The sequence below is a fragment of the Tamandua tetradactyla genome, chromosome 7 (genome assembly GCF_023851605.1).
Source record: "Tamandua tetradactyla isolate mTamTet1 chromosome 7, mTamTet1.pri, whole genome shotgun sequence".
In the NCBI taxonomy this organism is placed as follows: Eukaryota; Metazoa; Chordata; class Mammalia; order Pilosa; family Myrmecophagidae; genus Tamandua; species Tamandua tetradactyla.
Genome location: NC_135333.1, coordinates 95,998,535 through 96,025,764, shown reverse-complemented (window position 1 = coordinate 96,025,764; position 27,230 = coordinate 95,998,535). Strand labels below are relative to the sequence as shown.

General features: G+C 33.3%; 1 protein-coding gene across 9 annotated transcripts in view; it reads right to left on the bottom strand.

Annotated features, from left to right (window-relative positions):
* The window catches only part of DNM1L (dynamin 1 like), a 79,807-nt gene that overhangs the window by 16,839 nt on the left and 35,738 nt on the right, over nucleotides 1-27,230 (bottom strand). For 8 of the 9 annotated variants that reach the window (XM_077170484.1, XM_077170486.1, XM_077170489.1 and 5 more), the window contains exons 2-12: nucleotides 26,122-26,269; nucleotides 20,569-20,615; nucleotides 17,007-17,078; nucleotides 14,358-14,444; nucleotides 12,580-12,742; nucleotides 10,462-10,582; nucleotides 6,421-6,552; nucleotides 5,277-5,483; nucleotides 1,460-1,580; nucleotides 1,077-1,232; nucleotides 769-858 (exon numbers count right to left, since the gene is read on the bottom strand). In XM_077170484.1, the coding sequence (XP_077026599.1) occupies nucleotides 769-858; nucleotides 1,077-1,232; nucleotides 1,460-1,580; nucleotides 5,277-5,483; nucleotides 6,421-6,552; nucleotides 10,462-10,582; nucleotides 12,580-12,742; nucleotides 14,358-14,444; nucleotides 17,007-17,078; nucleotides 20,569-20,615; nucleotides 26,122-26,269 (1,344 nt within the window). The remainder of the gene's footprint in view (nucleotides 1-768; nucleotides 859-1,076; nucleotides 1,233-1,459; nucleotides 1,581-5,276; nucleotides 5,484-6,420; nucleotides 6,553-10,461; nucleotides 10,583-12,579; nucleotides 12,743-14,357; nucleotides 14,445-17,006; nucleotides 17,079-20,568; nucleotides 20,616-26,121; nucleotides 26,270-27,230) is intronic. The other variant, XM_077170488.1, reaches the window with a different exon arrangement.

Below are 27,230 nucleotides of genomic sequence, written 5' to 3'. Positions count from 1 at the left end.
TGTGATATCAATGGTTAGAGTTTGAGGCAAGGCTAAATACATTCTTAAACATGTGAACCTGTGGATTATTTTTGCTAGAGTAACAACCAAGCAGCAGCACTTAAATGCCATACTTCCAAGGATTCTCTTCTTCCGCTGGGACTCACTATCCTAAGACCCTATGCACTTTTAGTGACCAAAAACAAAACTCCAACCAACAATTTTGAGTTATGTGGGAAATTGCAAATGCTCTAAAAACCATAGCTTACCCCATATTTCTGCCAATTTCAGCAATTTTATTCTTGAGGATAGTAGCAACCATGAAATGGTAGTAAGCAACCATAGTATTCTAGTATTAGGTCATGAAGCAAGAAAACTGTAGAAGTAGCCAAATTACCTTGGTGCACTTCATAGTTAAAACAAGAACTTGCCATAAAGGTGCAGTTTCCTGTCCCTGAAGACAGCTAATTTTCCACTAAATCAGTGGTGCTATATACAACAGAGTAGTCTATTCACAATCCTCAGCAGTAACTCAGTTGTCATGGAAACCTATGACTGCAGGCTAAGAATGATTAAATATGAAGAGAAAAATGTACTCTATACCTGAACTACTGAACCATTTCCTTTGAAATAAGACTGAAATAAGACTTATTTTCTTCCCAATACATTGGGAAATATTAGTGTCTAAACTCAACAGTAATCATAATATTGTACAAAAAAGGAGCCAAACTAAAATTTAAACGTTTACTAGTGGTGATTACTGTGATGCTTTGTAAAATAATACTTCACCATTTCATTTGTGACAGGCAATCTTTTACGAAGAAGACAAGTCACTACTTCAACTATAGCATCATGAAGTTTAGGAAACCGCAACAATTCCTATATATGGTGAAGAAAGAAAAATGTAGCTGTTAATTTATTTCATTTAAAGTAAAATTAAATAATCACTTAAATATTGAATTGGATATGGAAGTTACACTTAAGAATACTATTTCAATCACATATTTTAGCTTTTAGCCTTATACACGTTTTCCACACCTTAAAACCACCACCTCATAACCTTTTCATCTGAAACCATTTATATGACATTCAGTTACCTGTGTACTGTAATTGCTACAATGCTGAATAATCCTTTGCATTTCCTCATGAACTAGTTCCACACAACGGAGGCTAGGCTCTTCGAGACGTTTGATTTGCCGCTTGACCAGTAATTCAAATGAAACTTCAGGCACAAACAAAGCAGGACGGGGACCCTGAAAAAAAAAGTTAGAGCTTTAATTATAGCTACATATAATTTTAGTTCTTTCCAAAGCTTACAAATAAATCACAGTTTTGGTATTTTTTAGGAAAAGTGCTTCTGAATTTCAAGTATGAGAGCAAAATAAATTGTACAATGAACTGAGAAAAAGATAATATATGGGTAAACACACCAAAAGCTTTAACCTCATTTCAAAAAATTACAAAAGCTGAGCATACTCACAGTAGCATTTCTAATGGCAGTCAGAATGTCAATAGTGTTAAGGCCACCTAGTGGGTCAACAGATTCTAAAGTTCGTCCAAAAGTCTCATGGAAAATATAACATATTCTGGCACCACCGCATCTGAAAGGCAATGAAGTATGTAGTTTCTAATATGACTAAAAGGAAAAGAAGCCACAAGCTGGAAATCTTTCTATAAACTTTAAGCTTGTCTCACTTTCTGAGAAAACCTCAGATAAACCATTAGATTTAGACCATTCCCATTTTTGTTTCCTCAACTGTCATTTTGAACAAGTTTCTCTATTTTTTCTAAATGGGGAAAGGAGTCATTCTATGAATAGCCTACATATATACTTATCTATGTACAGTAACTTCTATAAGAAAACATCAATTACCCAAGAACTGCTAAACATCTTTTCTCTGCCCCAGTTTTCTTCAACTAGATTATGAGCTTCTTAAGAACAAGAAATGGTATCTTTTTATTTTTGTTTTATTCACAATTTAGAGCACAAGTCACAAACTTTTTCTGTAAAGGGTCAGATCTTTTCAAACCATAAAAGTCTCTGTTGCAGTTACTAAACTCTGCTATTGAGCTCAAAAACAGCCATAGATAATATAAGCTATAGGTGTGTTCCAATAAAACTTTATTTATACATACTAAAATATGAATTACATATCATTTTCACGTGTCACAAAATATTCTTCATACTTTTTTTAAGCATTCAAAGATGTGAAAATCATTCTTAACTGGTGAGCAGTAGTAGACTCCTGCTCTAAACCAATTAAATCAGATTCTCTGGGTCTACGTCTTTTCCATCATGTTTAATGACTAGACACCCTGGTATTATCTTTTCTTTTTTATTCAAATCTAGCTGAATTCTACAAATACCTTTATTAAAGTGTTTCTCCAAATCATCCTTTCCTTTCAATTTTTACTAAGACCATTCAGGACTTTCTGTGGTAGTCCAGGGAAAAGGCAGTACTCTACTACCAATAATCGGTTCTCTGTGCTTGTCCTGTCTCCAAATAATTTTCCATAATGACCAGAATTCTACTTCTAAAGCAGGTTACTTCTTTGGCCTGCTTTTTTATTTTTTATAGTAGGAAGCTCTCCAAATTCATGAGCTAAATATTCAAGACTTTCCACAATTGTGGTCCAGACACCATTCCTGCTTTTTTCCTGTTATGTCCCATCACTGTATATGCCATTCTCTAAATATACCCTGCATTATACTTTGCTGTTCTCAAGCCTAACACACCTTGCTCCTCTCTGTCTTCAAAGCCCAACTCAAATGCCTTCTTAACTATGGAGCCATCCCAATCCCTGAAACAAATTTAAATGGCCTCTCTTCAGTGTTCTAAAAGCTTGATGAGGTGATTACATAGATACTTGCTTTATTAACTATTTATAAAACTATCTATATAAGTTGTATGTGCTTTTCTGAATATATGATTATATAATTGACAAAAGGAATATTGCAATATTTCTCTTTTTCTGATTATACTTCTTTGTGCCACCTAATCAAGCCTCATATTACCTTGGATTGCCTTATCCACTATACTCCTTAAGGGCCATTAGTAATTCTTATTACCCTCAATATGCTATCCATATAATATCCATTCAGTAATTAGTCTGTTAAATACTCTATGTCTTCATGGAGTTCTATAGTTATACAAGACGTCAACACTAGGAGAGGTGAAGTGAAAGGAGCCCAGCACCTTTTCTGTGTGTGACTTCCTGTGAATCTATAATTATTTCAAAATAAAAAGTTAAAAAAAAAAGGAATGAGGGTGTGGACAAATGGACAGGCCCATCTATTACTAGTTAATTGGTACAAGCTGTTAATAGTATAGCAGAATGTAATAAGACCAAGGATGCTATACTCTTTCATCTAGTAATTCCATTTCCAGGAATTTATCCTAGAGGTTTAATTGTACATGCCCCAAAGATTGGTGCAATGTAATCCATCAAAATATTGCTAATATCTATATGTAATTGAAATCAAACTTTCTAACAGTAGTGGATTAGTTAAACAAATAAGGGTATATCTAAAAAAGTATAACACCACACAAATCTATGAATGACAATATAGATGTACAACTTCTATTAGAAAGATTTTTGTGATATGTTGATTTAAAGAAATTATTTCAAAATAGTATATACAGCAACTGAATTTTAAAGAGGTGTAAAACAGGTATTCATATTCTATCGACGCATAGAAAAATGTCTGGCAGATCAAGGTCAAACTGCTACCAGAGATTATCTGTTCATAGTAGAATTAAAGGTAATTCTGTTTTTATATTTTATTCTTGATACTCATCTGCATTTTCTAGTTTGTTTTATGAACAATTATACTGTGTATATTAAAAAACAAGAAACATTTAAAAACTCAAGAAATTTTAAAAAATGCTTATCAAATAAAATCCCATTATGAAAAAAAATGAAAATTTTACTGTGCTTTATATAGTTTATATAAGCCTTTTTACCCTGATACTGTGTCAAACATTAGGACACCCAAATCAATAGGCCAAGCCCTTGATCTCAAGGCTTGCTCTTGTGAAGTTTATGTATGTAGCGGAAAAGCTTAGCCTACCTTATTGGTGTGCCTAAGACTCACCTCTTTTGTTGCTCAGATGTAGCCTCACTCTCTCTAAGCCCAACTCTGCAAGTGAAATCATTGCCCTCCCCACTACATGGGACATGACATCCAGGGGTGAATGTCTCCCTGGCAGCATGGGAGATGACTCCCAGGGATGAGTCTGGCCCTTGCACCATGGGATCAACAATGCCATTCTGACCAAAAGGGGGAAAAGAAGTGTAACTGATAAGGTCAGTGGCTGAGAGAGTTCAAATAGAGTCAAGAAGCTACTCTGGAGGTCCCTCTTATGCAAGCTTCAGTTAGACATTGCTACCTATCATAACTTGCCAAACCCCAACTAAAACCATTCCAGCCAATCCTAAAGAACACCTAGGGCAATATATAAGATTCCACAAAAGTTCCATGCACTAGGGTAACTTTCCAGAAACCTACAACCTCCAGATGGGTCCTTTGACCAGATAAGTCCTGAAACCTAGAGGGTTCAGCTTTTCCGAAACATCAGCTAGTTCCATCTCCCGACCCCTTATTACTTACAGCCCTTCCAATGTGAAAAAGTTAGAATGGGCATAGCCCAAATACCCCTAAAAAGTGGGAGAAAAATCAAAGGTAATGGTGGAGTTATGCACAGAAGAAGTAGGGCTTAACAAATGAGTATGATTGCTAAATCATTATACTGATATTTCTTAGTCTCCAGTATCTTAGAGCAGCTAGGAATGAAAATCTAAAATTGTAGAATCGTAACCTACATCAAACTCTGAAATTTGTTCTACAACTAATTGTTGGGCTGCACTTTGAAATTTATGGCTTTTTTGTATATATGTTATTTTTCATGAAAAAGAAAAAAAGTGATGATAAAAATATATATATTCCTTCTGGCCGCCAATGTTCTGGAGCAGCTAGAAGGGAAAATCTAAAATGATGGTATAGTAGCCATGACAAACTCTGGGATCTGTCCCGTTATTACTTGTTGAAGAGTGCTTTGAAAACTATTGCTTTTTTCTTTCTTTCCTTGTATATGTTATATTATACAATAAAAAAGTTTAAAAAAAAAGCCTTTTTATACTCAAAGCAGACATCATCCTATTGCTTCTAACAATCATATCCTTTCTTTATAGGCAATCAATTACATTCTGACTTATCAGTTACAAAGGCACTTTAAACAAAAAAAAGTGACCTAGCAATCTTGGCAATCAAATCCACAGAAATATTTCTTACTTACAGCTCTGAAGTTTCAATATATTTTGCAGTTCCTTCAATAGTGTTACAGTATTCTGTGGCAAATTTAGTTATAAGCTGGAGTAAAGTAGCACTTTTATCATCCACAGGTTCACCGTAGCTATTTAGAAGAGACTGATATTGAGCAGCTAGAACATTTATTCTTGTTTTCAACTCTGGTAAGCAATCTCTGATGTGATGCATCAATAACCTAACAAAGGTTAGAAAGGAAGGATTTTAAAGTAAAATTGTGTGTTCTGAACACCAAAACAGGTCAAATTTTAAAAATGTAAATAACTATGAAAATGATGATAAAAATAATTTTTTTTGGTAGGAAATAATGGAATCTTAGACTACAGGTAAAAACTTAGCCTAAAAAAAATGACAAGAAGCAAGCTGTTTGGGTCAATGCTTTTAAGTCTGCCTTAGTCCCATCAAACTGCAGCAATTACTAGGGAATTAAATATAAAATGAAAAATAAATAATTTTCATGATACTACAATGTCCTCAAAGAATATAAGCCACATGATCCAATTCAAATATAAAATTTTGGTTTCAATGATTACTTTTTAAAATTATTATTAAAGAAATTGTGGGTTTACAGAAGATTATCTTTTACAATGAAACTGATTCTTAAAATGCAAATCCATGAGCCTTTAACTTACTTAAAAATAGGAATAAGAGAAAAGGAAGAGAATGGGTTTCACTCTAGTCATTTACACATATGTCTAAAAAATGTTTCCCAGTCCCCTACACCATCAGCGGGTGTTCAAAATTCAAAGAATATAGCTTGCATTTTTTCTATGAATAGGAATGGAAGACATCCTAATTTTTAATTCAGTTCCTAAAATCCAAAGTGGAAATAAAGTCATCTCTTAGCCAGCCTGTCTTCAAAAATAAAATGACTGCCAGAAATTTCACAATTAAAATCTTTTAAAATTGACTTGAACATTCAAGAATACATGATGATGCAAGCCAATTACCCCAATGAAAATAGAGACTCCACAAGAACCAACTACACGAGAAGCCAAAAGCAGAACTGTACACAGGAGAATACTATAAAAATCTAAAGAACAGACAGTAGAAAAGTTTTAGAATTTGCTGGCAAATGAAAAACATTTCATTTCCCAAAAGGTAAAAACCGGTACCTGTTTAGAGTCCTAGCAAGATACTTTGTTCCATTTCTATTGGCCAGAGATGGATATTTCTTTTGAAGAAAACCATATTCATCACGGATTGAATCTGTTACACTCTTCTTATTGTTGATATCTAACTGGCTCCTAAGGTTGGAAAATAACAATTATCCAAATAAAGTCAAATCAATTGTGATCCTCTAGTTACCTTAGATAATGATGCTAGTAATGGGAGGTTGATAGCCTAAAATTCAATTCTTATCATGGTCCAGGCATTGCTCCTAGCATCTGACATGGATATTTTATTTATTTCTCACAATAATTCTATGTTGTCAAATATTTTTAGTCCATTTCATAGCAAAGAAACAGAGTCCTGGAAAAATTAACTAACTTACCCAAGGGTGTACATTAAGTGGCACAGTCAAGATTCAAACCATATGACTTATAAGTAATTAATGCCCGAACAATTTGGCCTTCATTACCATTAACTATAGTTAAAAGCAATATTCTTAATTAACAAGAATGGGCAGGTATAAAAATATCTGTGTCTTAAACAACTGTATAATTTTCCATGAACAGGCAATTAATGTCTACCAAACATAACTAAGTTAATTTGAATGGTAGTCATCTACAAAATACAACAAACAGTTTTATACCACTTCTTTCCTGAAAGAGATGGGATACTGGTTTTTGTTTTTGCTTTTGTTCTGTAGTAGACATTGAGGTGAGATGCAAAAATATATGAATAGAAGCAAACAACTGGAATGGATCTTAAGTATCATTTAGTATAACATTTTTATTTTTAAAAGGTCTGAGACCCAATGATGTTAGGTGTCATTTATTTATTTATTTATTTTTCACATTAAATATAGTTTTTTTTATTAATCAAAAAAAAGAAAAGAAATTAACACAACATTTAGAAATCATTCCATTCTACAAATGCACTCAGTAATTCTTAGTATCATCACATAGATGTATGATCATCATTTCTTAGTACATTTGCATCGATTTAGGAAAAGAACTAGCAAAACAGCAGAAAAAGATATAGAATGTTAATATAGAGAAGAGAATTAAAATAATACTACTACTAATATATATATATATATATATATATAAAGGAAAAAGAAAAAAACAAAAACAAAAGATACAAACACACAAACAAACAAACAAAAAACCGTATTTCAGGTGCAGCTTCATTCAGTGTTCCAACCTAGTTGCATTACACTTAGGTATTATTGTGCTGTCCATTTTTGAGTTTTTGTATCTAGTCCTGTTGCACAGTCTGTATCCCTTCAGCTCCAATTACCCGTTATCTTACCCTGTTTCTAACTCCTGCTGGTCTCTGTTATCAATGATATATTCCAAGCTGATTCTCGAATGTCGGTTCACATCAGTGGGACCTTACAGTATTTGTCCTTTAGTTTTGGGCTAGACTCACTCAGCATAATGTTCTCTAGGTCCATCCATGTTATTACATGCTTCATAAGTTTAGTCTGTCTTAAAGCTGCATAATATTCCATCGTAGGTATACGCCACAGTTTGTTTAGCCACTCGTCTGTTGATGAACATTTTGGCTGTTTCCATCTCTTTGCAATTGTAGATAATGCTGCTATAAACACTGGTGTGCAAATGTCCGTCTGTGTCTTTGCCCTTAAGTCCCTTGAGTAGATACCTAGCAGTGGTATTGCTGGATCGTAATCCATTCTGCCATTCTATGTCTTTTGATTGGGAAATTCAGTCCATTAACTTTTAGTATTATTACTGTTTGGATAATATTTTCCTCTACCATTTTGGCTTTTGTATTACATATATCATATCTGATTTTCCTTCTTTCTACACTCTTCTCCATACCTCTCTCTTCTGTCTTTTCGTATCTGACTCTAGTGCTCCCTTTAGTATTTCTTGCAGAGCTGGTCTCTTGGTCACAAATTCGCTCAATGACTTTTTGTCTATAAATGTTTTAATTTCTCCTTCATTTTTGAAGGACAATTTTGCTGGATATAGGAGTCTTGGTTGGCAGTTTTTCTCTTATAGTAATTTAAATATATCATCCCACTGTCTTCTAGCTTCCATGGTTTCTGCTGAGAAATCTACACATAGTCTTATTGGGTTTCCCTTGTATGTGACAGATTGTTTTTCTCTTGCTGCTTTCAAGATCCTCTCTTTCTCTTTGACCTCTGACATTCTAACTAGTAAGTGTCTTGGAGAATGCCTATTTGGGTCTATTCTCTTTGGGGTGCGCTGCACTTCTTGGATCTGCAAATTTAGGTCTTTCATAAGAGTTGGGAAATTTTCAGTGATAATTTCTTCCATTAGTTTTTCTCCTCCTTTTCCCTTCTCTTCTCCTTCTGGGACACCCACAACACGTATATTTGTGCACTTCATATTGTCATTCAGTTCCCTGATCCTCTGCTTAAGTTTTTCCATTCTTTTTCCTATAGTTTCTGTTTCTTTTTGGATTTCAGATGTTCCATCCTCCAGTTCACTAATTGTAGCTTCTGTCTCTTTAGATCTACCATTGTAGGTATCCATTGTTTTTTCCATTTTTTCTTCTTTGTCCTTCACTCCCATAAGTTCTGTGATTTGTTTTTTCAGATTTTCTATTTCTTCTTTTTGTTCAGCCCATGTCTTCTTCATGTCCTCCCTCAATTTATTGATTTGGTTTTTGAAGAGTTTTTCCATTTCTGTTCGTATATTCAGCATTAGTTGTCTCAGCTCCTGTATCTCATTTGAACTATTGGTTTGTTCCTTTGACTGGGCCATATCTTCAATTTTCCGAGCGTCATCCATTATTTTCTGCTGGTGTCTGGGCATTTGATCAGATTTCCCTGGGTGTGGGACCCAGCTGGTTGAAAGCTTTTTCTGTGAAATCTCTGGGCTCTGTTTTTCTTTTCCTGCCCAGTAGGTGGCGCTCGTGGCGCTCGTCTGTCTGCACGGCAGTCGGCTGGGAAACTGCGCGTGGAGGCGGGGGTCGCTGGCCGCCGCGGCTTGGGAGAGTGCCGGTCCTAATTGCCCAGCTGGCCCGAAACGCCAAGCGTGACGGGAGGGCCCCGCTATCCAACGTTCCCAGTCAGACCGGGGAGCCACGTGCGTGGAGGGGACCCCAGTCGCCAGCCGCCCCGGCCGGGAAAACGCGCACCCCTCGGGTATCTCACCGCAGCAGATTCTCCCTGCCCGTTCAGCTGTTCCAGAATGGGGTACGCTGTCTTTTTGGTCTCTGTCATGACTCCGGGAGCTGTTTCGTATTGTTTCTGTTTCTTTAGTTGCTTTTCTGGAGGAGGAACTAAGACCCGCGCGTCTTACTAAGCCGCCATCTTCTCCGGAAGTCGTTAGGTGTCATTTAAACCCATATTGTATCTAGTCTGTGGAAGAACTTGGACTAGAACTTGGATCTCATGACAAGGTCAGTACTTCCTACTATATAAAGGCTTTGGACTAAGAGGGATCTCCATCTGAATCTGACCCTGGCTTTTACTAGCCATCTGACTTTGGTAAATGTTTAACCTGAGTTTCCTAATTATAAAATAAGCATCAACACCCATCTCACAGGGTTGTTGTGAGAGTTCTAAGAGATATTACTTGCAAACTGCTGACACTCAGTAGAGTGTCTAAAAGATAAGACACCCATTAACAATTTCCCTTCCATAATTTGTAACATTGGCTGTTTACAATTATGATACTTCTAATAAAATTTCTCCAAGCCACATCCTAGCAAGTATGTAGAATCTCTAATGCTAGGCATTAAGCCAATCTACTTTTTCTTAGCCCAAAGTCCCTATTAATACAGGGCTTAATATCATAGGCAAGAATTCTTAAAGCCTGGCCATTAAATTATCTTCCCTTTTGTGGCACCACTTACTTTAGAAATGTTTTCCATTAAAAATATCTATAGGAGGCTTTAGTGAATCTTTTTCCTCCCTTGAGTAATGAATTATTTAGCAATACAAAGATTCTATTAAAATGGAAAGACAGGACACTTTCACATTTCAGACTGATTTTAAAAATTCAAACTGCTTTGTAATAAGCAGGCAGCAGTTCTTATCATATTTTGCTAACCTGTTAACCACTCCAATTATTCCAAGTTTGACTGGTATAACCCTTCCCATCAATACATCCATGGCATCTGTTCCGGCATCCATGAGATCAAGCTTAGTGATTACAGCTAGAGTTCTGCGACCTGGTAAATGCAAAAAAAAAAAAAGAAAAAAATAATCCATTAAGAAAAGCCATGAAATATTATTAAGGGAAAATCCTGATTTATAATCTCACCTAACATTCCCTCTGTCATCACTTTGGTAATGCTTTTCTAACCTTTGCTTACAAATACTTTAAAAAAATAACTTAATCATAGTGTATAATTAAAAAAAAACTTTACATCTAATTTTCATTAGCTCTTAAGGACTAGTTTTTTAATAAGTATTTTAAAAATTTACATTAAAATTTGCTCTGGTATATAGTTCTATGAGTTTTGATAAATGAGTTGATAAAAAGCTGTGTCACTTCCACCTGAGGACATAGAACAGTTCCATTACTCCAAAAAAAAAATCGTTGTGCTACCCAATCAAACACATTTCCATCCCTAGTTTTGCCTTACCCAGAATGTTATATGAATGGAATCATATAGTACATTGCCTTTTGGGATTGGCTTAATGATTTGAAAGTCATCCATGTTGTTGCATATACATTCCTTTATATTGCTGAGTAATGTTCCATTATATGGATGAACTATAGTTTGGTTATTTATTCTTCATTTGAGAGACATGAGTTGTTTCTAGTTTTTGGAGATCAAAGATAGGGTTGCTATAAACATTCACATACAAGTGTTTATATGAGCACAGGTTTTCATTTAACTTGGGTAAATACCTAAGAGTGAGCCTGCCAATTTAACTTATAAGAAATTGGCAAACCATTCTCCAAAGAAGCTGCATCATTTTGCAGTCCCATTGGCAGTGTATGAGAGTTTCAGCTGCTCTGCATAGTGTACAATTTTACATATGGTATTCTTAACTATAAACAGTTTTCCATATTCCTCCATAGCTACAAAATCATCCTCTTTAATGATTTCATATTACTATCAAACACCTTAATTTATTTAATCACTCCTGTTGTTGGCCTTTTAAAGTTGATTCTAATTTTTTAATACTATGAATAATATTAGATTAGATTATTTCCTTATAATATATATCCTAGAATTAAAATTGCTAAACCAAAAGTATGATCATATTTATGGTTCAAGGGCTGGTTTAAAAAAGAAATTGATATATATAAAATGTTTAATGTTTACTTTAAATCAACATGATAAGTCCTTTGATATAGTTTATCTTTTAATCTAACTGAAATGAACATGACTTGCATACAAATTCTTAAAAGCTTAAAATAAGAATTTTTAAAAATGACACTGCTTGTGAAAATTTTAATTGCAGTCTCTGCACTAACATGTTCTATCAAATTTTTCTTTGAAATTCTTCAAAGCAGGATAAAAGAAACATGACAAAGCTCACAGACCAAATACTCAAAGAAAAAAATATATATATTGGCTTCTTTATGGAGCAAAGCATATATTTATCAGCAGCAATAATTATAAACTGGTTTTTATAAATATTAAAAGAGGCACACTAATATAATTAGTCAAGTATCATACACTGACACACAGTATGAACTAATCCTTTGGGTTATGAATGCTTTATAAAAAGGATTTTACCTTTATTTTTAAGAATTTCCTCTGGCTTGAGCATGTCTAAGGTTTTTCTACCTCTGCAGAATACAGACACCATTATTATCTACTATACCATAATAATCTACAATGATTATTTACTATGAGAGTTAGTCATTCTTAGAAGTCAACGATTCAAACCCTAAATCATTTTATTTATACAAAACAAGAAAAAATTTTTGCAAAGCAAAAATCATTAAGTAATCAATACAAATATGGACACTATGTAAGGTAGTTTTCCTAGTGTATACAATTTATTATACTTTATTTATAAAGTACAATTTATCTATTATAATTTATTTTCCATTTCTATTTGAAATTATAAGCAAAGGAGGAAAGCATTATAAAAATCTGTATTAACAAGTAGACACATTTCCTTTTAAAAATAAAAGTTCCTTTCTTGAGGGTAGATTTATTATTGTAAATCAAGCACCTTATTAAATATTAATATCTGTCCTTACCATCTGGATCTACCTCTCTTGAAATTTTAAGAGCCTCTGATGTTGCCATATCTGTATTAGCAGCAGTGACAGCGAGGATAATGGAATTTGGATTACTGATGAACCGAAGAATGAGCTCTCTGATTTGAAGCTCAATATCTTTAGGTTGATCACCTACAGGCACCTAAATCAAAGAGAGTTGAGCAAGGAACTAATAATAAAAAATCAATGCAGCTTTTATTCCATTTAATCCACAGAATAAAGGCATTACTCCATTTACAGATGGTTAAAATGAAGACATTATATACTATTGTGGTACATACGAACTTGGCAAAATGTGAAAGTCTCAAAATATGACCTTTGCAAATATCAAAAAGTTACTTTCATTCACAATACACAATTAGACAAATACATAGCACAATTCCACATTAAGGACTGGTCAGTGTTAACTGCCTAAAGACAAATTCATTCATTTACAAGTATTTAGTTATACAATTAACAAGTCTTGGCAGCCTACTATATTCCAGGCACTGTTCTACATGCTATGTTATATCACAGTAGTGAACAAATTTCTTGCCCTCATATAGTTTCTATGTAATGATGAGAAACCGACAATAAACAGATACATATATATAGTATCCAAATGGTGATAGGGCTACGGAAAAAAATAAAGCAGAAAAGGACACTAGGAAATGATAAAGATGGTTACTCTTTTAAATTATTATTTAAAATTAGATTATGCTTTTAAATTGTCAGGGGAGACCTCATTAAGACAATGATATTTGAAACTGAAAGAAGGGAAAGGTCCATGCTGACATCTGGGGGAAGAACATTTCAGGCAGAGCACACAAAAGGACCAGGAGACTGGAACAGAAGCAGAAAGCAGGAGAATAATATGGAGAGAGATCAAGCAGGGACTTGTGATTTCTCTTAGAAATCTCGCTTTTACTCTGAGTGAAATGCTAAGTTGTTGGAGTGATTTTGAGCCAAGAAATGACACCATTTCCACATTAGTGGTGTCACTCTAGCTATTTAGTTGATATAAGACTTGTTAGGAAGATATCGCAGTAATCCAGGTGAGATGATAGTGGCTAGATGAAGATGATACCTATGAATCATCTTTATAGATGTTAAAAGTCTGGATATGTTTTAAAGCTAAGGAGAGTCAAAAGGATTTGCTATCAGAGGAAGTGGGGCAGAGATTAAGAAGTGGCAAAAAATGTCTCCAAACTTTTTGGCTTAGGCTTTAGGTAGAATGGACTAGCTATTTATTGAGATTGGGAAGACTATAGAAGGACTAAGTCTAGCTGAGCGAAAGGTTAAAAATGTGGTATTTACCATGTCAAGTTTGAAAAGTCTAGTAATATTAAGTGTATATGTCAACTAAGCAGATGGATATACAAGTGTGAAACTATTTGAGTGTCATCAGCATACAGACACTCAATAAACTTTAAGATGTGATGAACACAGCAAGGGGATAAGCGTTCCTAAAGAACACATGAGATCCAAGAGTTGAGATATAGGGCACTCACTGTTTAGACTTGGGAGAAAAGCACAAACCAGCAACAGAGACTGAGAAGGAATGCCAATGAAACTGGACGAAAACCTGTAGAAGTGATATCCTAGAAGCCAAGTACAGAAAGTGTTTGAAGGAGAAAGGAAGGCTCAGCTACATCAAATGCAAGTGTTGTTGCCAAAAAAAGCTGATTATTCTCATGTGGGGTTAAGGAAAAAAAATACATTTGTTCATCTGAAAACAAACATTACCAAATCCACAAGGAGCAAAAACTATTCCTTACCTTGGTCATTCCTGGTAAATCCACAAGTGTCAGATTGACAACATTGGGTGAAAAAATCTTAAGATGAATTGGTTCAGGACTTACTCCCTAAAAATAAGTTTTAAAATATTCTGTTAAAATCACATTAAAACTCAATGAAATATGAAATGTTATAATAAGCCTCATTTCAAGCAGGTAGACATTAAATGTTTTTAAATATGAACTAAACTATGATCCCTAAAACATTTCAACCATCAAAACCTGATGAAACACAGAGAAGTAAGGTAGCCAGGCATATAGCTGGTTATAATCTTATCTAGCCCTATAGCATTAATATAAACAATTTATTTGCCCCGCATTATTTCAAATTCTTTTTTCTTGATTTTAAGAGACACCATTTCTTAAATATATTTAACAGACTTAGCTTAACAATTGAATAATGTATCCCCCATTATCCAAATTTATTAAATACCTGAGTTCAGATCGTGGGTCATCCAAACCAGTTTGGTCCCCAAGGTTTGAATATTAAACAACAAGAGTATGTATAGTAAGGGATTCAATCAGAAAAGTTATCTGAATCTTTAGGTTCCTGAATTCAAATAGTAAGAATTTGGAGAGTGAAAGGATAATTATATTTTCCCTCCAGTAAACTAAGATTATTGCACAGAAATCTTCTTTTCTACTGACCCAACATAAGTATTAGAATTGGGTCAGCTGCATGTAGAAAGACACTTATGTTCACAACTTGTCTTTGTAAGTTGTACTACCCTACTTTATCCATCTTTTATCTCCCTTCATCAACATATTAAAAAATTCTCATTTCCTAGGAAACTTTTTTGGAACATCCTTTATTCTGAGTTCCTTATAACTTACATTTGCTTTATACATTACTGTGAACTACTTCTCTATTTTAAAACTCCAGTGTTTCAAAATCATCATGTCAATATTTGGGTTGAATATTTCTCAGAATCTTTATTGCCTAGCATTCCCCTATAATGTGCAATAAAATGCTCTACCCACATTTGTAAGGAAATTTTTTGTGCTTTTTCCTAACTCAGCACTCTGTCATTTTGTTGTAAATGCATTTACAACTCCAATCTCATAGATATATTAAGTCCTTTACAACTTTATATTAAGTGCATGAAATCACTTACATTTCAGACATAAAATATTTCTTGATTACATATATGACTTAGAAGAAAGATTTTCACAGATTTCAGAGTAGGGGACTCATCTTTGTGACAACAGGATCAAAACTTGCTCAGTAGTAAACCATATCCTCAGCATATACCTGGTAGGTATACAGACTCAATCTTACTTGACAGTCAGTTTAGTGTAACTAAAGTTTCCTTTCTGAATCACCATAGGCTCACATTGACTGTAAATTCTGGTATTGTGTAAAATTACAGGCAATTCTTGAGTTCAATAAATCTATGGAGATCACAGTCACAGAATAGACCATCTCGACTGGCTGTACAATTAAATGTATCCCATAACTGTTCTCAGGTTTTGCTTTTTTTTTGGTGTGGGGAGGCACCAGAAATGGAACCCAGGTCTCTGGCATGGCACACAAGAACTCTGCCTGCTGAGCCACTGTGGCCCGCCCTCTTCTCAGGTTTTGACACCAAACAAAAAACAGGAAGAGGAAGAAGAAAAGAATGATTCCAGAAACGAAAACCCAACCCTGAAAAAACTGCATGTTAATCTAGTTCCCACCACCCTTTATACTTCTATGCAGTATGATTAGAAATTCATTCTTAGGAAAGAATGGCAGCAGTGACAATAACTCAAAGGTTACCAGTCTAAAGTTCAATAATGAACAAAAGTTTACTCTTCAGCAATTACTAAAACAGAGGCAAATTTCCTGAACAGGCATAAAGACTTAACATGGCTCCAGAAATGCTTCTTTGTCAAGAAACTTCACCAGGACAAACAAATATTCAACAAATATCTGCTAAATATTAGTACAAAGCTAGGGCTCACTACGGAATTAAATCTACAGCTGCCAGTGATATTTAAGAATTGAGGTGAAAAACAAAAAAGAAGAGAGAGATAATATAATAGTAATTAAGAAAGAAAAGGGAGCATTTAGGGGAGGCAATAATAGTGTCTGGTATCAAGATAAATGGTATTTTAGATATCTAATTTATTCTAAATTCTCACACTATTAGAAAACAAGAAAGTAATTAACTTACTACTTTTTATATTTCACTAAAAAATTTACCTAATCTCTCTTTCTCTGTTTTTATAAGTAAATCTAGTCTTACTCAGGTAAGAAAAAGAGTTTTTCAAAATACATGTACCTCATAGTATAGTTACAGAATGGTTCTTGAGTTGGAGTATGATTATTCTATCAGGAAAATATAGCTTAATGTAGCAAGCAGTATTAAGTAGAATACTTACAAAATAAAGCAGAATGAACATGATAGGTTCAAAAATAAACATCCAAATGAAATATTTGATAATACATAAAAGCTCTAAGAAACAAATAAAAGGAATTCTAAGCCAAGCTTTTATATGCTTGTGAAAATACTTCATTTTTTCCAATCAGGTCATTTTAAAGACACAGATCATGAATTTATAATGCCCTTCACACAACATTATATATAAACCACCCTCAATAATATGTTTACTGATGATTATATTTTCCAGTGCTAACAAGATGCCTACCTTATTGTTTCCTGAAATCCTTTCTGTTTCATTTTCAATTTCTTGGCGAATTTCATCAAAATCTGTGTAAAGCTAAAAATCATTGAAATACAAACACCATATTCAAAATGGGATCAAAAGTTGAATGGCTACCACTAAACAAACAGAAAACTACAAATGTTGGAAAGGATGTAGAGAAATTGTAACACTTATTCATATTCACTGATGGTGGCAATGTATAATGGTATAACCATGATGGAAGACAGTTTGACAGTTCCTCAGAAAACTAAATATCGAGTTGCCCTATGACCCGACAATTCTATTCAATATATACCCAGATCTGAAAGCAGTGACACCAACAGACATGTTGCACACCGATGTTCATAACAGCATTATTCACAATTGCCAAAAGATGAAAACAATCCAAGTGTCCATCAACAGACGAGTGGATAAGCAAAATACACATACACACATATGATAGAATATTATTCAGCAGTAAAAAGGAATGAGGTCCTTGAAAGATATGACAACATGGATGTAACTTGAGGACATAATGCTGAGTGAAATAAGCCAGACACAAAAAGACAGATACTGTATGATTTCACTAATATGAACCCCCTAGAAAAAGTAAATTCAGAGTCTTAATATGTGGAATATAGGGGACCTAAAGAGAAAGCAGCAACAGAAGGGGGAGTGGTTACCTAATATGCACAGACTTGTTAACAGGGTTGAACTTAAATGTATGGGAATGGATAGATGACGGTAGTTTGCTAATGGGATTATAAGTATTAGTGCCATATTGAACCTGAATATGATTGAAAGGGATTGTTTAAATTCCTGCATCTCACCAATTAGCACTACTAATATAAACAAGTCCTTGCATGAACTACTTAAAAGGTATGACATTTGTATAAAGAGTTATAATAGAGTGGTACATGGGAAAAACTACCTATTGCATGCTATGCATTATATTTAACAGGAATACATCACTACCATAACAATACTAGGGGTAAATAATTGAGGGGTGAGGATAAAAGTTTTGGGATGTTTTGGGTTTTCTCTTTGGTGTGGGTGTGTCTATCCATTATTTTTCTTTTTGGAGCAATAAAAATTGTCTAAAATTGAGAGTCATGAGGATTGTAAAACTAAGTGAGGATATTGTGAGGCACTGATTGTTTATTTTGAATAATATATATGCTATGTGAATATATCTTAACAAAATCTTCAGTTTCAAAATAAACAAACAGAAAGATTCAAGTGCTAGAGAAAAGTGGAGAGGTATACCTATTTAATGTTGGGAGGGTAGCCGAATGGCGCAGCCCCTCTGGAGGGCAATGTAGCAGATACACAAGAGGCTCACATAGGGTGACAATATGATTAGGCAATCCTGTTACTAGTATATACTTGGAAGAAGCACACTGATGTCTATGGCAGCATTATTTAAAACAGACAATGGATAGAGGTGGCCAAATGGTGCATTGACTGAGGAGCAGAAAGGTGATCTGTGGTATACACATAAAATGGAATATTCTACAGGTACAGAAAAGAATGAAGTTGTGAGGCATGTAACAAGGTGGATGAACCTTGAAGACATTATGCTGAGCAAAATAAGCTAGAAACAAAAGGACAAATACTGTATAATCTCAGTTAGAAAATACTTATAAGAAAATTAAGGCCTACATTGTAAGCTCTTTCAGCAGTCACATTTATTTCTGAGTTTTAAGTTTTATTTCTAAATTCTGAGATGCTCTGTTCTATGTATATAACCTTGTATTTTCCTGGAACTTTAGGTACCTGTATGATACCAAGACTCAGAGTTTTGCAGCTCTGAAAGTCAACATTACTCCATATAGCAACTGTTAAAGAAGCTGAAAAGAGATCAGACTGCAGTTAGAGATATAAACAAAGCTGATCTAGTTGGGACCTCAGGTAAATCAGAATACAGGGTAAAGGATGATACTGTCTGCATTTCAAAACTTATGAGAACAAAGGAAGAGATCTTTATTTTGTCCAAAATTTAAATTTTCTGTAGCACACAATCGAAACTAGCCTGTCTGGCTAGTTCAGTTAAACAACCTAAATACATGGAGCCTAAAATAGGAGAATGAGATCTTGTAATTCTGTATAGCTTAATGTAATATGCTGATACATTCCAGAGTATGTTGGGCAGATAATAAAAAAGTATTTGCAAAGATACCTTGAAGGCTGGAAAAAATTTGGAACTAATAAATTTCTCGACCTGGGAAACTCCTGATACTCTCTCAAGCATTAGGGACTCCCAAATTAATAGACTGAGCCCTCGATCTTGAGACTAGCTCTTATGAAACTTACTTCTGTAAAGGGGAAGTTAAGCTCACCTATAATTACGCCTAAAGGTCACTTCTAGGGAACCTCTTCCATTACTCAGATACAACTTCTCTTCTTCTAAGCCCAACTGTGCAAATAAACTCATTACCCACCCCCCCCTACATCAGACATGACCTTCAGGGGTGTAAGTCTCCCTGGCAACGTGAGATGTCACTCCCAGGGATGAGCCAAGCCTTAAGATTGCAGAATTGACAATGCCCTCTTGACCAAAAGGGGGGAAAGAAATGTAACAAAATAAGGAATTAATGGATAAGAGATTTCAAATAGAGTTGAAAGGCTATTCTGGAGGTTACTCTTATGCAAACTTCAGCTACATATTGCAAATTGCCATGGTAGGCCAAGTCCCAACCAACAATATTTCTGAAAACCCTAAAGAATATCCAGGGCTCTATCTGAGACTATATAAAAGTTTCACTCATTAAGTTTATTTTTCAGAAACCTAAAACATCCAGATTGTTCCTATGTCAGATAAGCCCTGAAACCCAGAGGACCAGTCTCCCCAAGAACATCAACCAGTTGCATTCCCCCTACCCCATATAATGTCAACACCCCTTTTCAACATGAAGTTAGAATAGTCATTGCCCAAATATTCCTGAAAACTGAAAGGATCAAATGAGGGAGGAGTTGTAACAGAGAATACAGGATTTAACAAATGATTATGACTACTGAATCAAACTGATACATATTTTTAATCTCTAGTATATTAGAACAGCTAGAAGGAAATACCTGAAATTGTATAGCTGTAACCCATACCATATTTTGAAATTTGCTCTATAACTACTTGTTAAACTGTACTTTGAAATTTATCACTTCCCTGCACATGTATTTCACAATAAAAAATGTTAAAAAAAAAAAAAGTTTAACATGTTGGGTCTGTAAACTTAAAGGTATCAATAGGTTTGCTCGAGAGAATTAATAAGCAAAATCTAATGCATACATTTTTGGAGACAAAGATTTATAATTTTTGTGAACTTTTAAAAACTGCCTTATCTCCCCACAGTTAAGTGTTTCCATTTTACAGTGAATCAGGATCAACTTAGTGTTTTTGAAATAAATTATTGTGGTTAGAAATATTGTTTTACTTGAGACTTATTTTATAAGCAGTAGCTGCTTCAAAATAACATGCAATATGGCCAATGATAAGAAATTAAAAATCAACTGCCTACAAAAAAATCACTTTCAACGTTACTTTTTCATTTTATTATTATGGGATTACCTTATTTTTGGTGTGAAGAAATTTACCCCATTCTTCTGCTTCAACCCCTAGAAAAAGAAAAACTCAATTTATTGGAAACTATGGAAAAATTACTTTACTTAGGGATTCAAAAAGAAACACAAGTTATTTTTTCTTTTCTTGACATTAATTACAAGTTACATGTTTTAAGACCTATTATAAATTATACCTGCCATATTTTACAAATTTTATCATGTATTTCAAACCATGGATAGTTTCAGATAGAGGAGCTTATGGGTCTTCTCTCATCATTTGAAATCTGGATTTTATTAATAAAACTTGTTTACTTCTTTTCATATTTTGCATGTAATTATATTATATCAAAAGGTATATTCTTTTTAAAAAAATATCTTACTCATAAAAGCATTTTACCTGGTAGAAGTACTAAAATTAATGGCTAAATGAAGAAAAACTGAGAATCCTACCGACTAACACAAATCACATATATTAAATAGATTTATACTTACAGGTAAAAAATGTGCAATTGTGAAAGAAAAGCTAATTTTTCAATTTTTAAAAAATTTAGTTTCCTGCTAGTTACCTATGACTTCACAATATGTTGTTCTTTACAGAAAGAGTAGTGTTAGGAATCTGTTAATTTATATGCCTATTCAAGGTGATGTTCTACAGGGTTAAGACTATCTTATCTCTTTGAATTGGAGGTGGGAAAGAAATAAAATGAAGAAAACAAACAAACAAAACCCTGACATATACACTGTATGGAGTTGTCACTCTCCATTAGTTTTCAATCATGTTCCTTCTGAACTTGCTGGGGAAAAAAAAAAAAAAAGGAAAACATATCCACCATAAGCACTATTGTGAAGTGGTTTAAAATATGGACAGCAAATTTTGTTCTGTTCAAGGAAGACAGAAATGTTTAGTTGGAGAAAGGTAATCTGCTTTTTGCTTTTACAAATTCAGTGGTTTTAATTTCTTAATAATTAAGTTGGAGAAAGGTAATCTGCTATTTTGCTTCTACAAATTCAGAGGTTTTAACTTCTTAAAATTCAGTTTGTTGAATAATGAGTATCAACCACCTGAAATCAAAACAAATATGACCATTTATTGAGAAAACAGGTGGCTCTTTCTTTGGTGGAACAAAGGTAAATAATACTGGATTCTTTTGGCAAGTAAAATGGCTCACCTACTTGAAGCTTAGTACCTTCTTCCAAGAAGTTTCATTGGAGGACTGGAGTAATCTAGGTGAACAGAGCTCACAAAGGCAAGTACTACATACCAAAGGAATATTTTAAATTTACTGTATCATATAAAAGAGGCCTGAGTTCACAAGCATATTTTTAAAAATAAAAAAAAGCAAATTACATTCACCACCAAAAAAAGCTTGCATTTTGAAGCAATGCCTAAAGGCAACAAGAACCATTAAAACCTGCAATCAATGTGGATAGGCAAATAAAAATGGAAGAAAAAAAATGTGCACAGCCTGTAAGAGTACATAAGAATACATGCAGGCATAATAGAAAAAGAAGGGCCAAAAACAAACGGATAAAAGAAACCTTTAGAAAGGTGTCTTGAATTTTTCCATGTAGCAGGGTCTGTAGTTAAAGAGAAATAGCACAGGATAAGTTTAGTGCTTATCACTGAAATTTTAAACCTTTTTTAAAAAGCAAGTATGCAAAAACCTGAACACATTTAAAATGCCCATAGCATTCAATTATTCAAAATTTATAACTAGAAGAGATGTATGCAATTTTTTAAAAAATAATGTCAAGCATACTGTGTGCCATAATTTATTTGTTTTTAACATTTAAAGAAAGGGAATTTTCTACTACAATTAATTATGTCATTATTAGTTTCTAATGCTGACACAAATGGATTAAAATTAATCCACTATTCAAAAACTTGCCTTAAATGCTTGATAACTTCCTATGGGAAAAGATAAACCACCTTATAAAATAGAATCTACAAAATACACTAATCACATATTTCAAAACCTTAAAAGATATAAGTATACACAAATATTTATCCTATTAGTTAGGGATTATTTTCTTTGAAATATACTTGAATTTAACAAAACAATGCAGACAATAAGTATTCTCCTTCAGAAAGTCAATCCAAAGGGAGACTACTGCTTGTATCACAGCCCTCTATGCAGAAAATTATGCCAACCTTTTTTTCCTTTAACTCTTACATATGATTTTACTGCCTTTTTGGAGCAAATAATTCCTTTTACACATAGATAGCTTAAATCAATTGGGTAATAATTCAAATTGCACCCAAAGTTTAGACATTATTCTATTAAGCATACACATTTGTATATAAAAAAATCTTTTGCTTTAGCCCTTTTTCTTTACTTCAAAAACTTTTCTCTCTGCAATATCACTCTAGTATAATTTTCAAAATTTCTCTTCTGTTTAGAAATTTAATATATAGTTAAGTATCATTTTGTTCTTTATACAGCATGCCACTTTTGGATTTTGTCTAAAGAGAAATTCTGAGGAGAGCTTGATTTATTTCTTATAAACATATGAAAGATAATCTGGAGTTCAAAGTTCAACCTAAACTACCACCCCACATGAAAACAATGTGATTTTTTTTAGTAGGAACTTAAATGGCAGAAGTAGGAACCAAGTTGAGAAATTGTATACAAAATCTCATAAATCTATATATTGACACTTATCATTCTCCAGGGTTGCGGCAATGAAAGACTTCATGTTAAGTAAATTTTCCTGATAATTAAATTCTAAGTATTTAAACATAAAATATTATCTCATTTCAGTCAATTCTGATGGACCTATACCTAAAATGGATTACACTTCTTCATGCTATGTTAGAACATACTGCTCTTAAATTAAGCAATTATTGGTAACTCAGGCTTCTGTTACATAACAAAGCTGTCAGAAGCTATATAAATCCCTATACAAAATGGTTAGAGACTGATTTTTTCCTTATTTTGAATTTCTTCTGTCTGTTTATGCTTTCTACCTGTCTGGTATTTTCGACCTATCTGTTAATTATAACTTTATTTACTTCACTGTTTCTAATTTACTCGGAGTTAGAATGACTATGACAAGCTGGAATTGTTCATCCCAAGAATAAAGAGGCTCTTATGATAAACCAAGGAAATATCCTAAAAAAAGATACATGAGATTTAGTACTCAAAATCTGTGAAATCTATTTTGCTGTTCTGGTTAGCTGAGTTGTCATTTTAAGTGAGGTTTTTGTTTTTGTTTTCCTTAAATAGAGACATAAGCACTAAGCTTGGAAAAAATATATCTATATACAAAAGATGAAGATTTACTGGCAAACCACCAAGAAGAGACATTGACAAAACAGAATGGACATACAAGCATAGACATATTTAAGAAATACTTCAATATCTGTAATGCATATCCTTTTCTAACAAGGCAAGTTTGACCTAAGGAAACGCGACCCACATCTGCAAAGTTTTCTGAGACAGAATATCATTTGCCTTTTTCAAGTTGACTGATGAAACTGAAATAAGTTAACAGAAATCTAAAACCATATAGTTTCTTAAAGTCTTAGTTTAAGATTTAATTCATTTGATGAAATTAGTTAGAATGAAGTTTAAAAAGTATTCGTCTATGCATTTGAGGCTGAACTACAGTTTAGTCCAAAGTGATTAATTTGAGGTTCAGAATTCCAATAATAAATAATATTGCAGAAATGCAAAGTGATGAATAATATACCAAGAAACTACCTTGTATAATCAAGGTTCTACATATCCTCTGGCAATCTATCCAAAAATATTACTTGTTAACAACTATAATTTTATTAAAATGTTTCAGTGATTAACTTTCTAGAATCATACTGGATGCTCATGACAGGATTTCCCCCCTTTTTTTCTCAACATAGATGTGATTAAAAGAAAAAAATCAAGCCATCACCAGTAACTCCTATAATAAATGAATAAATCAGAAGTAGAATGAAACTGTATTGAAAGCAGATATTTGCAGATGAGAAACAAAACAAACATGGTACTCCATTGCAAATGTAATTTAATAGAGACATATTACAGACTTTTATAAATAAGACAAAGTCTGAGCCAAACACTGAACAAAACAGGAAGATTATACATATTACTACTCAGACATTTCACATCTCATTAATACATACAAGTATGTGTAACACAGAACACATATTTAAAAAGCAACATAAATTCTGCAAATAGATAGCATTTCTTAAAATATTTTCAATTTAACCAAAAGAGAACTGTCTGTAGAAAAAGGCAGTGTATATAGCTCCTTATTTTAATACTCCATTTTTACTATTCAAACAATTAATTTTAAAAGATACCTTAATAGAGTTTAGCTGAAGAGAGAAATCTAAGGATGAGGTAAAATATCTTAAAAATCAAAATAGTGTGTGCCATATTAGGTAAGCCTCAGCAAGAGAATAATAGTTTTGCTTTGTTTTGCATTTTGTCCATATAAAGAATAGATTAGGAGGGAAATAGCATCCTCAACCTTTTACAGCAGACAAGTAAGACCAGAAAAGAAAAAGGGACCCTGCTAAATTGAAAAGTCATTTTAATTTTATTTAAAATAAAATCTTTACTTATTAAATTTATTTTTTTCAGGAACTTAAAACCCCCAGATTGTTCCTATGCCAGATAAGCACTGAAACCTAGAGGTACAAGTCCTCTGAGAACATCAGCCAGTTGCATTCCCCTCCCCCATAATGCTGACATCCCTTTTCAGCATGAAGTTAGCATGGTTATTGCCTTGCTATCCCTGAAGGCTGAGACAATGATCAAATGAGATGGAGAAGTTGTAACTGAGAAGTTAGGATTTAACAAAAGATTAGGACTACTGATTCTTTATATAGATATTTCTTTTTAATTTAGAAAAGCCAGAAGGTAATACCTAAATTGTGGAACTATAACCCATACCATACTTTGAAATTTCTTCTATAGCTACCTGTATTTTGAAATTTATCACTTTTCATGTTATATTTCACCATAAAAAAGTTTTTTACTTTTTTACTATAATTCATTTTAAATATATGAATATATTTAAAAATATATTCATGTAAATTGAGGTAGTTAACTTACATCTTTACTTCTTGAATGAATGTTACTTTTTCATCTTAAATATATTTAACACAATAAACTCACAAAAAAGTAAATTAAATCTTTTCAATTAGAATCTAAATGATTTAAATTCTAAATCTAAGTTTAAAAATTTTTTTGGTGTTTTAACATTAAAAATAAAACACTACAGAAGACACAACTTTTTCTTCAAAATAACTGAATCCTGTTTACTGAGTGTCTAAGATTCTCCATTAAAATTCATATAAACAGCATTAACGACAGTTTCATAAGGAGATAAAATCAATTAACAAAGAGATTATTCTAAATGTGTCAACTAATGACCCTTCAAATCAACAAAAATTATTCTTTAAATGAGAAAAGATGCATACTATTTATTTTCAAAGGATTTCAGAGCTTGCTACAGATTCTAAATTCTAATTATTTAATCAATTCTCTTTTTAGGAAGAGCCCAGAAATGGAGAGAGCTTTCAAATAATTCATATTCCCAATACACTAAAATTTACCATTTTCTTCTCCTGTTGTTTTTCGCTTATCTTCTGGTGAAACATGAACCAGCTGCAGAATGAGAGGTCTCCGGGTGACAATACCAGTACCTCTGGGAAGCAGGTCCCTCCCCACTAGGCTCTCCAGCACAGAGCTCTTTCCACTGCTCTGAAAACAGAATATATATGAACAATATTAGCTTCTTAAAAGATTCTTCTGTAATCCAATAAGACTATGCAAGCAAAGTAGCATAAGAGGAAATTTTAAAGGAAAAATTCAAGCATGGAGACTTTAAAAATAACTATATTTTCTATTTTGTGGTTGTCATTTCTTAAAAAAAATAAAAACGAAATGAGAATATTAATAAAATAATGAGAAAATAAGACCTAAGCTCATACTTTTCCTACCTTCCGGATACCTCAACCAGGTTTTCAAAACCTGTATAACATCATGCCTCAAATATGTAAATATTTTATTTTAAGGGGCAGTACTATATATATTTTTCAATAATCTGCCATTATTTTTAATGCAACAATCAGGGATGGCATATTATCCCATATGAATATGCTAGTTTTTTCTATGTTTAATGGTTAAATAGTATTCTATTGTGTGTAAAACCAACCCACAACTGATGGTCTATTTAGATGGTTTTCAGTTTTTGCTATTAATTAACCATGCTTCAATGAACATGCTTCTACATATAAACATATAACCTTATCCACTTATCAACTCATTAGATTTAGTCCATATAGATGAAACTGCTGTGATTAAATAATATACAGATTTTAAGCATTCACAGATGCTGCCACATTGCTCACCACAACATGGCACCAAACTACACCTCCAATTCAGTACACAGATTTTGTTCAATTTATTGCAAACTCTCCACACCCATCCACCCCAGCACTGGGCAGTACTGCCCTTCTGAATCTTGGACACTTCTGACAAATGAACAATGACAGCTCAATTCAATTTACATTACTTTATTATTGAAGTAAAGCATTCTTTTAAGTGCTTTATGTATTTCTCCTTCAGTAATTTGCTTGTTCAAATATTGGTGCTCTATGCATTTCCAATTATTTCATGAAACTCTATCCAGAATCTAAGTTGTGGTAGTTTGGTTCAGGTG